At 38.6% G+C, this 15353-nt stretch overlaps 2 protein-coding genes across 2 annotated transcripts in view; one reads left to right on the top strand and one right to left on the bottom strand.

Annotated features, from left to right (window-relative positions):
• The first annotated feature begins 35 nt into the window (after window positions 1-35).
• Window positions 36-14592, top strand: LOC119531198 (SRA stem-loop interacting RNA binding protein). Its single transcript, XM_037832186.1, has 4 exons — window positions 36-185; window positions 2773-2831; window positions 5844-5951; window positions 14486-14592. Exons 1-4 carry the CDS (start codon window positions 89-91, stop codon window positions 14555-14557), a joined length of 336 nt encoding a protein of 111 aa, XP_037688114.1. The 5' UTR covers window positions 36-88; the 3' UTR covers window positions 14558-14592.
• SNW1 (SNW domain containing 1) overlaps window positions 14593-15353 on the bottom strand; it is a 28982-nt gene continuing 28221 nt past the window's right edge. Inside the window, exon 14 of the mRNA XM_037832181.1 lies at window positions 14593-15283. Within this exon, the coding sequence (XP_037688109.1) occupies window positions 15085-15283 (199 nt within the window). The 3' untranslated portion in view covers window positions 14593-15084. The remainder of the gene's footprint in view (window positions 15284-15353) is intronic.

The raw sequence follows: 15353 nt of genomic DNA, 5'->3' as shown, positions 1-15353 counted from the left end.
TGGCCCCGGAAGTAGATCGCCAATCTCCGAACCTTATAAATTCTTCCGGGGCCGCAGTCCCGGGTCCCAGAGGTCCTTCAGTTAAAAGATGGCGGCCTCCGCAGTTAGGAGTGCTACGGCGTTGCGTACGAAAATTGGCCGGCCCATTGCTTTTGTCAGAAAAATTCCCTGGACCGCGGCTTCGAGTGAGTGTTGGGGATGTAGGAGAGGGGGAATTTTTAGGTCCACGAGGTCCTCAAAAGCTCTACTCTGCGGAGCTCCTGAGTCAACGTGGTCGCTGGATTAGGAGACTGAGTTTGCTCCTGAGCAAGCCAGTGAGCAGAAAGGAATTTTGTTTGCAGTTAACCGTCTCTGGGCTTTCGGGGCATTAATTTACGGTCTTTTGCCTTTCACGGAGATTTGGTGGTAAAGTTTATTACTTTCAGACGTACGATTTATAAGGGACTATTTCGATTGCAGTGCAGAGGATGGATTCAAGGTTGCAAGATTGGAGACGAGTTAAAAGGAAGTTTCATTAATTTAGGTCAGTTTCAGCGATAAAAGTGATGAAAAGGAGAGAGTCAGATCCACTTACCGTTAACAAAACAAAATTGACAGCCCTTCATGATGATTTAAACGGAAGAAGTGTATGGAATGAGGATAAGGGAGAAATGACTTACGGGTATTAGCGTGGGTGGATCGCGTGATTAGAATATAGGAGGAGCAGTTTGAAAGAAGGTGAGTAAAGTTTGGATGTGCTGAGTTTTGAGAAGCCTGTGAGGTCTCGGCCACGCAGGTGGTTTGTATATCATTGTGGTTGAGATGTGGACTCTTGAAGCTGCACTCTGAAGCTATACTGTTTGGGTTAGAATCCTAATTTGGCCATTTCCTGGGTGTGTAACTAGGGCTCACCCCTGTGCCTTAGTTTCATCATCTGTAAAATGGAAATAATCGTATATACCTACCTCATAGGATTGTTGAGAGAATTAAATGAGTATGTGTAAACTGCTTAGATTTTGCTAGATACAGAATAAGTACTCAAAAATGAGTTATTTCCAAGTTTACTAAAATTAAAATTCATGGGAGAGGTGGAGGCTGAAGAAGAGAGTTGGAAGTAATCAGTACTGAAAATCGCTCAGCAACATTGATGTTTGTCAGCTGCGGTTTTGAGATAAGGTTTTTATATTTGCTTACCAAATTTTTAAAATCCGTGGTCACTTTCTTGCGGGCTCATTCATCAGATCAGCCTCCGTAAACAAAAAAAATACAACAGTGACTACTTTCCTTTCTTAGTTTTTGTGGCTCCAGGTGTAAGGAATAGAATGGGAATAGAATGGTTTGGGTCCCACCCTCTCAGTGTGTGGTCAGAAAAGAGCAAGCCCAGTAAAACGTTTCCCTTAGGCCCTGATGAAACTGTAGAAAGGCTGAAGGATCATTTGGAAAGAAAAAAAGAAGACAAGTTTCCAGACCAAAAAGAGCTGGCTTAAAACCCTTAAAAAGAGTTTGCAAAACGTACAGCTTAGGAGGTGTCTCTCAGTGCATTAGTTCATTCAGCAAATATTTAAAGAGTTTCAGTTATGCGGTAGGCATTGTTTTTGGTGCTTGTAGTTGTTTTTTCCTTAACAATTGTACATGATTTGGGAAAGGGGTTGGTTACCTTCCAGAGCTGGTTTGTTTTGGAAGTGAATGTTTTCTAGAAACTGGTTTAAAACATGTTTACTTAACACTGTTTTGTCTAGAACCCTTCAGGAATTTAGTCTCTGTGGATTGTTGAAGGATTACTTGACATTTATTTATTCATTCAGCAAACATTGAGGTCCTCCTGTGTATCAGGCACTGTGGATGTAATGGTCTCTCCTCTTGGGGAGCTTACAGTGTAGTTATAGGCAGCTGTTGAACCTGAATCCTAATGAAGTTTAGATGAACTAGGGGAAGTAAGCAGGCAATATAAAATGTAAATCAGCAAAAGTATAAGCACTGTAGATGTTTGGAAGAGAAAGAAATCATGTAGTATTTTGATCTTTTAAGGTTATACACCATTCATCTTAGAGACCTCACAGGTCTAGTACATCATCCTGTATTGCGGTGGGAGCCCAGTGATATAATACTTGGTGGATGTATTTGGTTTGGGTCTTGAAGAGTAGTTAAAATTTAGGCAGGAAGTGATGAGGAATACTGATTTATTAAGGGGTGAGAACAACATATGCAAAGATGGGGATATATAGCAGAAATACACAATTAATTTGGTATACTAGGGAGCAACAGTAGGCCACTAGTGGGAGATAAGGCAGGAAGGGTAGGTAGGGACAACTCAACAAATTTTAGTGTACCGACTATTTAACCTACTGGCTTAAAACCCTTAAAAAGAGTTTGCAAAACTTTCATAACTTTAAGTTATGAAAGGCCAGTAAACTGGGGTTTTGTTTGGAAATCTGTAATATGGCTGACAACACATTGCGTGGTAATTGGTTATGTGTCTTCCTTCTAGACTTCGATCTCAGTTAGGGATTATAATCCACACACAGTACCTGGTAGCATGAAAACACTCAATATTTGCTGGGGCTGGAGACTGCAGTCAATTCAGTAGCTAAACTGTCCATATCCCCACCCTACTATCTTCCCAGGTGTGGGGCATTACAGCTTTGTAGTCAGTGCCATAGCTTCAGGAACTGGAGAGTAGCTCCTGTTGCTAAGTTTAGGGACTCTAGGAATCCTTTGTAGTTTCTATCTACAATCTAGAATGGAGAATACAAAATGTGTTAACTATGTTTAATGTTTTCTCCTCCCACACAGGTGAGCTGAGAGCACACTTTGCACAGTTTGGCCATGTACAAAAGTGTACTGTACCTTTTGTGAGTATTACCTATTTTTAAAAAAAAATTTATTCCCTGATTCTTGATTTTTTTATCACAACATATCAAATTATGAATTTCAAATGGAGTAGAGCTATTTAAAGTCCTTATTGATAAAATAGGTGGTGCTGATTAAAAAATAAAAATCTTTGTCATAGGTATTTGTGTTAATTTTTCATTGCTTCATAACAAATTACCACAAACTTAGTTCAAAGTAACACACATGTACTATCTCACAGTTTCTGTAAGTCAGGAGTCCAGCTACGATGTGCCCTCTGGCTCAGGGTCTTACATGGTTGCAGTTCAGGTGTCAGCTGAGGCTGTGGTCTCATCAGAGGCACCACTGAGGAAGGATTGACTTCCAGCTTCCCTCCCTGTCTTGTTGGCAGATTCATTTTGCCGCTGTAGTGTTGAGGTCCCTGCTTTCTTGCTGTCTGCTGGGGGCCTTTCTTCGGTAGGCTATCTCACAACATGGCAGCTTATTTATTCAAAGATAGTAAAGGAGTGATATCCCATCACCTTTTCCATATTCTGTTGGTTAGACGCAAGACACAGATCCCACCTACACTCAGGGAATAGGGATGATGCAGGGAACAACATGGCTGGGAGAGTCAGAGATCAGTGGGGCCATTCTAATAAGGACTTGAGCTCAGTGGAGGATAATTTTTGTTGTTGTGGTAACATATATAAAACACAAGTTTCCCAGTTGAGCCATTTTTAAGTGTACAATTTCATGGTGTTAAATACATTCACAATGTTGAGCTACTATTACCACCATCTATTACCAAAATTTTTCATCACCCCAATCAGGAACTGAACCCATTAAGCAATAACTCCCCATTCCCCCTCACCCTGGTCTCTGGTAACCTCTAATCTACTTTCTGTCTCTATGAGTTTGCTTATTCTAGATATTTCTTATAAGTTGACTCATAAAATATTTGTCTCTTTGTGTATGGCTAATTTCACTTAGCATAATGTTTTCAAGGTTTGTCTATGTTGTAGCATGTATCAGTACTTACAGAGGATAATTTTATCATGAAACTAACTGGCAGAGAATATCTCTTCTGAGCTTTGTCTTCATTAAGTTGAGTGCCATTTTAAGAGATGGTGATTTTATTTTTTTGGTATATATAACAAAACAGGATTTTTATATTAATTACATTTGCTTTGCTTTCTCGTGAGGGTCTAGAAATTAATCTATAAATTTGTTCTACTTTATTCTGGACTCTATTTTTTTTGTGGGATTTCTAGAATACAGGGCTTTTTGGGGTATGATGTGAGAACACAGTTTATGTGTGCTTCACTGCTTCACTGAAACTGCCCTTTTCCTCAGGGCACTGAGAAGTCTGTGGTAAAAATAACCTAAGTAACATAAATTCCAAACTCATCATTTAATATGTTACTTGACTTCCAAAGAGGTAACAAGCTACTCATAGCTAGTGCTGGTGAAGGTATAGGGAAACTGGTACTCAAATTGTTGAGAAGTTTTAACTAGTACCTTCAGTTTTGAAGGGTATTTTGGTAAAATCTGTCAAAACTAAGACTTTGCCTTTGCTTTGATCTAGCAATTCCATTTCTAGGAATTTTGTGGTCAAGAATGTTTCATCAGCATTGTTTAATAATGTCTATAATTGGAAAGAAACTAAATGTTTCTAAATCATTGGGATTGTTTAAATAGATATTAATTTACTGATAATAGTGGAATTCTATGTAGTTTAAAGAATGAGACACATCTATTATGGACACAAAAACTGTCTAAAAGTTTTAAAAAAACCACAGAGTATGGATTTGTAATTTTTTAAAGAGCATTTAAAAAAATGTTTCTTAAAAAAGAAAAACAACAGATTCTTGATTACCTTTGTTCTTCTAAAAGAATAGCTAAAATACTTCAGGATCTGGAGTTAATAGCTCTTAGATCGAAACAAACAAACAAAAAATGTTTTGATTCTTGATAAAACTAAATAAAAATAATGGGGAAAAATTTCCAGTTAACAAAATTCCCTCTACTCAGGTTAAAAATCCAAATTCCTATCTTAGATACATATAGTACCTAAGTTTTAACACAAAAATAAACTTTTAAATGCCTTTCTATGTGGAAACACTCACATGGAGGTAGAAGAGAGTGCCTTAGAAACTGTCAATCTATTAGAGGTAAGGAGTTCATGAATCACTAGAACATCATCAGAAACTTTTTCTTTTACATAACTTTTGGAAGGAGTCTGCATTCTAGGCTAATATCCATAGTTAGTTTTGCCAGGTAGGGGCAATTTCTAAGAATTCATTTTTTTTTTTTTTTTTTTTTGCAAAGCATAACATAAACCATCAGGATATCTAAGGACACACATAAAATGAATAGACATCTTGGTGTCTGTCCTTTACATAGTGGGGATGTAGGCAGTGCGTGTGTCCAAGTACACTAGAACCTCCTTTCCTCATGTGCTTACGTATAGGTTGAATGATAAGGACTCTGCTTTTTGTACAAGGAGACATAGCACAATCATTTAAATTAACCAGAAGTCTGGAATTAGGGAAGTAAGAGTAGCATTTTATGTATCTTTCCTATTTTTCATTAGGAACATGTGTTGATAATGGTGGTGCTGGTGATGATGGTGTTTGGCCTCTGCAATTACCAGAAATGACACTAGGTTTTAAGGCTTAATTTTTTAGTTCTAGAAGTGAGGAAGTTAGAACAAGAAAGAATACATTTTATGATCAAAATTTCCCTAGTTATTGCTGTTATTGTGATTTCCATCTAGAACTACACAGAAAACTCATCACCCAAATTTTACTTTGCCAATAACAGCAAAAAAACAGGGAGAATGTTAAGTTTAACATAGGCAATAAACCTTGGATAAGAAGGAAGGTGAACATGTCCTAGAGCAAGATTTAACATTTATTAAGATGCCTGTAAACCTGTTTTGGCAGATGGCAAAATTGGTAGTTTGATTTGGAATTGATGGAAATCATTTCTTAAGTTCAGAATTAATCTTTTTCCATATTTTGAAATTTTAGGACAAAGAGACTGGCTTTCACAGAGGGATGGGATGGATTGTGTTTTCTTCAGAAGAACAACTTCAGAATGCACTACAACAGGAAAATCATATTGTTGATGGAGTGAAGGTGAATCTTTTTCTATATTATGAGATTTCTGTTTACCAATTAAATAGGTCAGAAGTATGGGAGATTTGTAAAGAAACTGCCTTAATAATGATTGTTAAAGACTGGTGGTAATATAGTGTCCAGTTCTAAAAGGTTTGGGGAGGGAAGTATAGGAAGAAGATCCTTTAATGGTCAGCAAGGTATATGTAATATGGAACAGTGGAAAGAGCAGTGCATTTTTAAGTCAGGCACACTGGGTTTGAAATCCTGGCCTTTTCACTTACTATGTGACGTTGGACCACAATGATTTATAATTTCTAACTGAAGTTCAGGGAGTCTTAAGAAGAACAAGGAGGACTTTTGGGGAAGATGGAGGGGTCAGGAGCTTAGTCCTTCCACCAAACAACTATTAAATAGTCTGAAACAACTATTTTGGAACTCCAGAGGACAGAAGAACAGTGTTTGGTAATTCTCTCCCCACGGCAGCTTTTGAGGCAGGTCACCATGGGATGCAGTCCCTGGCTACCTGTTGGTGACAGCAAGTGATGTAAAAACCCTCTTCTCCCAAAACGGGTGTGAACAACTGATTTGTGATCACAGATTTAATTAGCAGATTTGGATAGCTGGATCCTGGCTCTCAGGGCAGCTATTGTTTCAGTCCATTCTGGACAAAGGCAGTGGCAGCCATTGTTTCATCCCTCCTGGATAAGGGTGGAGGTGGTGAAGATGTAAAGACTCAGGGCTGTGGGGGAAAGTTGGCTGAAGGGCTGCATTAGCTGGGCAGGCCAGGAAAGCTCAGAACTCCAAAACAACTAACAAGTACAAACCCAGGACAAGACGTAGGCACAGTAAGACAGGGAAAACCCTGCACAGTATATTTGCCCTTGGCAGACCTTGATAGGAGGGCGGAAGCTCAAGAAAATCTGTCTTACCACCAGCTAGTTATAAAACCAGGGAACAGACATTCCAGGGAGTAAATCCCAGGGTTAACATTTTAAAGTATTAAAATGTACAGTGTGTAATAAAAGAGTACAAGACAGAGAAATGGGAAATGATGGCCCATCCAAAGGAAGAGGATAAAAAATGCAGAAAACACCAACAAAGAAGACAAGAATGTGGACTTACCGAACAAAGCCTTTCAAAAACTCATCTTAAAAATGTTCAACTAGATGAAGGAAAGTACAGAGAAAAGACTAAAGGAAATCAGGAAAACAATGAATGGACAATATAAGAGTGCGAGTAGAGATAGAAATCTTAAAAAGGAACCCATGCTAGTTTGGATGTCCCCCAAAATGCCATGTTCTTTAATGCAATTTTATGGGGGCTGATGTATTAGTGTTGATTAGGCTGGAATCTCTGGATTAGTTTGTCTCCATAGAGACGTGTTCCACCCAACTATGGGTAATACCTTTGATTAGATTACTTCCATGGAGCTGTGGCCCCACCCATTCAGCGTGGGTCTTGATTTAATCCCTGGAGTCCTATAAAAGAGCTCACAAATAGAAGGAGCTCAGAGCAGCGAAGAAAGACATTTTGAAGAAGGCCATTGAAAGTAGACTTGCTACTCCAGAGTTTGCCTGGGAGAAACTGAGAATACCCCCAGACGCGTAGAGAGAAACTTCCTGGGAGAAAGCCATTTTGAAATGCAAGCTGGGAAAAATCAGACGCCAGCCACGTGTCTTCCAGGCTAACAGAGGTTTTCCAGACACCATTGGCCTTCATTAGGTGCATGTATTCATGTTTTGATGCAAACCAAAGCATGGATACTTTTATGGCTGCGGAATTCTAACTTTGTAACCAAATAAACCCCCTTTATAAAAGCCAATCCGTTTCTGATATTTTGCATAACGGCAGCATTAGCAAACCGGAACAGAACCAAACAGAACTATTGGAGTTGAAGACTATAATAGCTAAATGAAAAATGCCCAGGAGCTTTCAAGAGCTGAATGGAGCCGGCACAAGAAAGAATCAGTGAACTTGAAGACAAGACACTTGAAATGAGTCAGGCTGAGGAGCAGAAAGAAAAAAGAAAGATTAAAAGTAAAAATAGCCTAAGACAGCTTGGGACAATACCAAGCACACCAATATATTCTTCCTCCAAGGGGAAGAAAGAAGAAAAAGGGGCAGAAGACACAGTCAAATGATGGCAGAGAACTTCCCAAACTTAGCAAAAGGCATGAATATGTACATTCAAGAAGCTCAGAGAGCACCAGACAGCAGAAACATGAAGAAAAATACAGCCTGTCATATATTGATTACAATAACAAATGCAAAAGACAAGGAGAAAGTTCTGAAAACTGTAAGAGAAAAGTAATGTGTTACATATTTAAGGGAATCCCAGTAAGATTGCATGCTGATTTCTTATCAGAAACCATGGAGGCAAGAAGACAGTGGTTTGAAATACTTTAAAGTGCTGAAGGAAAACAACTGCCAGCCAAGAATTTTATATCTGGCGAGATTCTCCTTCAGAAATGAGGGGGAGATTAAGACATTCTCAGATACATAAAAGCTGAGAGAGTACATCACCACAAGACCTACCCTACAAGCAATACTAAAGGGAGTTCTTCATACTGAAACAAAAGGACACTAATTAGTAGTTCAAAGCAGCATAAAGAAATAAAGGCCTGCAGTAATGGTAACTATTCAGGTAATTACAAATGCCAATATTATGGTATTGAATTGTTTAGTATATAACTTCACTTCTTAATTCCTACAGGTGCTATGCTGGTTTTAATGTATTATGTCCCCCAAAATGCCATTATCTTTGATGCAATCTTGTGTGGGCAGACATAATGTTGATAAGATTGTAATTCTTTGATTCACTGTTTCCATGTAGATGGAACTCACCCAACTGTAGGTGATAACTCTGATTAGATTATTTCCATGGAGGTGTGGCCCTGCCCATTCAGCATGGGCCTTGGTTAGTTTACTAGAGCACTATATAAGCTTAGACAGAAGGAGTGAGCTTGCTACAGTCAAGAGGGACACTTTGAAGAACACACAGGGGCTGAGAAGAGCTGCAGATTACAGAGACATTTTGGAAACGGCTTTGAAAACAGACTTTTGCTCTGAAGAAGCTAAGAGAGGACAGATGCCCCAAGAGCAACTAAGAGTGATATTTTCGAGGAGCTCCAGCCTAGAGAGGAATGTCCTGGCAGAAAGCCATTTTGAAACCAGAACTCTGGAGCAGATGCCAGCCACGTGCCTTCACAGCTAACAGAGGTTTTCTGGACGCCACTGGCCATCCTTCAGTGAAGTTACCCCCTTATCATGGATAGTTTATGGCCTTCAGACTGTAACTGTGTAACCAAATAAATCCCCTTTATAAAAGCCAATCCATTTCTGGTGTTTTGTTTAATGGCAGCGTTAGCAAGCTGGAACAGGTGCTAACATGCAAATGCAAAAACGTATTAATAAATCTAGGTTTTTAGACATAATGTACAAAGATATAAGTAGTAACAATTACAAAAAAAATGGGGCAGGATTATTGGAAAAATATATGTGCATGCTATTGAAGTTAAGTTGGTAACTAACTAAATATAATTGTTATATACTTAGGTGGTTAAATTTCAATCTTTTGGTTACCACAAGGAAAACAGATGGAAAATACATTGATAGAAAGGAGAAGGCACTCAATATGATAAGCACAAGAAAGCAAACACTAGGCCTGGGGTGGCAGCACTCTTCCTAAGCATAGCAGCAGGCCTTCTGCCTCTAGGGCAAACTCACCCTTTCCATGTGCATGGGTTGCTGTTCTCTCCTTGCCTGAGATTTCTTGGCTTCAGACCTTGGATTCCATGGTTTTGCCTTCTCTGAAGGAATTTTTCCTTCAGTCTCTCCATTTTCTGTCCTGTTCAGTCTAGACTGGAAGTGGTTCCATTTATACATAGCTCACAAAAAATTCGTTGGCTTGGCACGCGGCATACAGGGGTCAAAACTGTCAGACAATAGGACTTCCCACACATCCTTTCTGGATAACTCCATCTCCAATCCTGGCTTGTACTGAAATGGCTAGCTGGTTCCAGTTTTCATTAAATCCTCACATGGGGCTGTAGGAAGCCCAGAGTTTTTCAGACCATCTGTTTTTGGTTTCTTTGAACCCATGAGTTCAGTTCTCAGCATATCTCTTTCCTTTTGCATTTTACTGTAAGCTGCAAAGGAGACGCCAGGCTGCATTTTTGATACTTGGTTTGAATATCTCTTTAGTTAGGTATCACAGCTCATTGCTTTCAAATTCTGCCTTCCATTCTACACCAGGACTCAATCTGGCCCAATTCTCTGCCACTTTAAAACAAGGATCGCCTTTCTTCCATTTGGCAATGGCACATTCATCAATTCTGTCTAAGGCCTCATTGGAAGCGTCTTTTGAGTCCATATTTCTACCAACACTCTCTTCAAAGAATCCTAGGCTTTTTCTACCAAGCTCCTCACAGTTCTTCCAGAATCTTCCCCTCACCATTTAAAAAGCGTTCCAACATGTTTGGTATTTGCAAACTCAGCAACACTCCACTTCTTTGGTACCAAAATCTGTTCTGGTTTGTAATGCTGTCATAATGTAAAATACCAGAAGTGGATTGGCTTTTATAAAGGGGATTTATTATGTTATACATTTACAGTTCTAAGGTCAAAAAAGTGTCCAAACTAAGGTATCAACAAGAGGATACCTTCATTGAAAAACAGCCAATGGTGTCTGGAACACCTCTGTCAGCTGGGAAGGCACGTGGCTGGCTTCTATTGGTCCTTTGCTCCTGGGTTGTGTTTCAAAATGGCTTTCTCCAAAATGTCTCTGGGCTTTTGTCTTAGCTTCTCTCTCTCAGTTCCTGTGTGTCCTTCTTTCTCCCAGGGCATTTCTAAGTGCCTGGGGCTCCTCTCTCAGCTTCTCCGGGGCAAACTCTGGACTTCATTTCTTAGCTTAGCATTTCCAACCTCCTTCTGTCTACATCCCCAAGCATCAGCAAGTATCTGGGTCCATGTCATCTCTTAGTTTCTCTCTTAAATATTCCAGTGAACTAATCAAGACCTACCCTGAATGGGCAGGGCCACACCTCCATGGAAATAATTCAGTCAGAGGTTCCACCCTAATCAACAGACTAATCAGTCTGCCCCCACAAAATTGAATAAAAGAACATGCCTTTTTGGGGGACATACTATATCCAAACTGACATACCATACCAAACCAGATAAAGACACCGCAAGAATAGAAAACTACAGACTGATATCTCTTATGAATAGAGATACGAAATCCCTCAACAAAATCCTAATAAACCAAATCCAACAGCATATTAAAAGAATCATACACCATGATTGTACTAGTTAGGGTTCTCTAGGGAAACAGAACCAATAGGATATGTCTATAAACAGTATGAGATTTTATAAAAGTATCTAATGCAACTGTGGGGATACATGGGTCCACATTTGGTAGGGCAGGCTGCAAGGTGACACTCTGATGTAGGTCTTGGATGAACTCCCCAGGAGAGGCTGGCCGGTGGAGACAGACTAAAGTTCTCTGTTCTGAACGCTGAAGCTAACCTCCCCCTTAAAAGCCTTCAAATCATTAGATCAAACATCTCTTACTGCAGAAGACACTCCCCTTGGCCAACTACACATGTAACTAGCCACAGATGCAATCAATGTACTGATGATTTAAGTCCATGAAATGTCCTTGCAGTAACAGATAGGCCATTGCTTGCTTGACCAGACAAGTGGGCACCATCACCTGGTCAAGCTGACACATGAACCTAACCATCACCATGATCAAGTGGGATTTATCCCTTGTATGCATGGTTGGTTCAACATAAGAAAATTAGTTCAAGTAATACACATTAACAGAACGAAGGGAGAGAAGACTACATGATTGTCTCAACACAGAAAAAACACTTAGTTAAAAACACTTAGAACATTGGAATAGAAGGAAACTTCCTAAACGTAATACAGGGCATATATGAAAAAGCCCACAGTATCAAATATGTGATAATACTGTGAGTCATTGATTGTATATTGTGGATGGATTATAGGGTGTGTGAATATATCTCAATAAAATTGCATTAAAAAAAAAAGCCCACAGCTAGCATCCTACTCAATGATGCTCTTCCTCTAAGAGCAGGAATAAGACAAGGATGCCCACAGTCACCACTGTTATTCAATATTGTACTGTAAGTTCTTGCCAGAACAGTTAGGCAAGAAAAATAAAAAGTATCCAATGGGGAAAGGAAGAAGTAAAACTTTCCCTATTTGCAGATGATATGATCTATCTACAGAAAGTCCTGAAAAAAATACTCCCCTAACAAAGGTCCTTGAGCTAATAAATGAAGTCAGCAAAGTGGCAGGATAGAAATTCAACACCTGCAAATGAATAGTATTTCTGTACACAAGCAATGACCAATGAGAATAAGAAATCAAGAAAAAAATTCCATTCACAATAGCAACTAAAACAATCAAATATCTAGGAATAAATCTAACCACGGATGTATACAGAGCACTACAAAACATTGGTAAAAGAAATTAAGGATGACCTAAATAAACGGAAGGCTATTCTGTGCCCATGGATTGGAAGACTAAATATCATTAAGATGTCAGTATTACCCAAAGCAATTTATAGATGCAGTGCAATTCCAATCATAATTCCAACAATCTTCTTTGCAGAAATGGAAAAGTCAATCAAAATTTTTATGGAAGGGTAAGGGGATCTGAATAGCTAAAGCCATCTTAAAAAAGAATGAAGATGGAAGACTCAGACTTCCTGATTTTAAATCTTATTACAAAGCCATAGTAATTAAAACAGCATAGTACTAGCATAAGCACAGACATGTAGACCAATGGAATATTGAGAGCTTAGAAATTAACCCTCACATTTGTGGCCAACTAATTTTTGACAAGGTGGCAAAGATGAACTCAATTGGGAAAGAACGGTCTCTTCAACAAAAGATGCTGGGAAAACTGGCTCTCCATTTGCCAAAGAAAAAAAGGAGGACCCCTACCTCACACCATATACAAGTCAACTCAAAATGGATCAAAGACCCAAATATAAGAGCTAGATTTATCGAACTCCTAGAAGAAAATGTAGGGAAGCATCTGCAGAACCTTCTGTGAAGCAGTGGTTTCTTAAGACTTTACCCCCAAAGCATAAGCAACAAACGAAAAAATAAATAAATGGGACTGCCTCATAATTAAAAACTTGTGTTCTTCAAAGGATTTTATCATGAAAGTGAAAAGATAACCTACACAATGGAGAAAATATTTGGAAATCACATTCCAATAAAGGATTAGTTATCTAGTGTGTGTACATAGGTATTGATAAAGAAATCCGTTCAACTTAAAAAAAAAGACAAACCAGTTTAAACATGGGAATAAGATTTGAACAGCCATCTCGCCAAAGAAGATATACAAATGGCCAGAAAGCACATGAAAAGATACTCAACATCTTTAGCTATTAGGGAAATGCAAATCAAAACCACAATGAGATACCATTTCAAAAACTCATTAGAATGCTATTTTTTTAAAAAAAGGAAATTTAGTGTTGGAGAGAACGCAGAGAAATAGGAACATGCATTCAGTGCTGGTGGCAATGCAAAATGGTGCAGCCTCTGTGGAAGACAGTTTGGCAGGTCCTTAGAAAGTTAACTATAGAGCTGCCATATGACCTGCCAATCCCACCATCAGGTCTATACCCAAAAGAATTGAAAGCAGGTTTTCAAACAGGTATTTGCACACTGATATTCATAGCAGTATTCAGAATTGCCAAAACAGGGAAGCAAACCAAATGTCCATCAACTGATAAATGGATAAATAAAATGTGGTATATCCACACAATGGAATATTATTCAGCCGTAAAAAGGAATGAAGTCCTGATACATGTGACAACATGGATGAAACTCAGAGACACTATGCTGAGTGAAACAAGCCAGACTAGAAAGGGACAAATACTGTATGATCTCACTGATTTGAAACAATTAGAATAAGCAAACTCAGTCAGAATCTAGAATATACGTTTACAAGGGGACCGGTGGATAGAGTATGAGAAGTTAAGGCTTAAAATGTATAGGGTTCCTATTTGGAAAGATGGAAATGCTTTGGTAATAGATGGTGGTGGGTAATACAACATTGTGAATGCAGTTAACAGCACTGAAGTAGATAGCTGAATATGATTAAAAGGGGGAAATGTTAGATTATATATATGGTAACAATAAAAATTTAAAAATTATCCATGGAACTACACTACACATAGTGAATCCTAAGTTAAACTATGGACTTTGATGAACAGTACAGTTACAAAAATGTGCTGTAATTAATTGCAGCAAATGTTCCACACCAGTGCACCAATGGGGTGGTATATGGGAATCCTGTATTTTATGGATGATTATTCTGTAAGCCCACAACTTCTCTAATAAAGAATAATAATAATAATAAAAAGAACAAGGAACAAAAAACATCCCCTTGAGTTACAGGTGCTGACTCCCTAATAGAAAGATGATGTTAAAGTGGCAATTCCAGTTTTAATGTTTTTGCAGACATTACAATGCTTATTTTCCTTACAGTGCTTATTTAATTTTTTTCAGCTTCATGTTCAAGCTCATAGACCCAAACTTTTGCAAGGGGATCAAACATCTGATGAAGAGAACAATTTTTGAGAATATTACTGCCTATTAAATGAGTTAAACATAAATGAAAATTGTCTAAATGTTTTTATTTGAAACAAATAGTTTCACCAAGTAAGAGCTTACTTTCCCCACTCCAAATTAAAACAGAGCACAACAGAGGTAAACATTCATTAGGCAGGATAATCCCAATATGTGAACATCCTCCTACACACTGTGGTTGGGGTATCTTTATTCATAATAATCAGTTGTTGTTCTACAAAATATTAACCCCAAACTACTAGTATCACACCAAAAGAAGTGGTCTTAATTTCATGTGCTGGGCAGTATGTTCTATAAATGCCAAAAGGTGGGAGAAGCATAAACATAACCCACTCTTAAAAAAGCTAAATAGTTCAAAGTAGAATTTTCCATCCCCCCTTTGACCTAATAAAAAGTGAGCACTGGGATCAGGCTCCCAGATTTGGTTTTTATCCTGACCATTTACAAAGTATTTTCCTAAATGACTTGCATCATTAGGGCTATGGATAATAGTTCATTCACTTCAAAGAGATGCACATCTATTCCTTCCTCCTCTTCTTGCCTTCATGCTCATGTTCCTTGGGACGGCTGCTATCTGAGGGTCTTTTAGAGCCACCATGCTGTTTGGCTTCTTCCAAAAACTTGTCCAAACCAAAAGGATCCTCCTCAAACTGAACTGGTCCTTCTCGGCCTCTCTGTCTACGGTCTGACCCAGAAAACTCCTTATCGGGAACAAACCTAGGGGCAAAAAGAAAAGACAATGAACTACCTTGTTTTCACTGACATAAACAATGAAGTTGAGCTGTCT

Source organism: Choloepus didactylus, chromosome 4, assembly GCF_015220235.1.
Source record: "Choloepus didactylus isolate mChoDid1 chromosome 4, mChoDid1.pri, whole genome shotgun sequence".
NCBI lineage: Eukaryota > Metazoa > Chordata > Mammalia > Pilosa > Megalonychidae > Choloepus > Choloepus didactylus.
The sequence above is the reverse complement of the archived record's forward strand: the minus strand, read 5'-3'. Positions and strand labels throughout refer to the sequence as shown.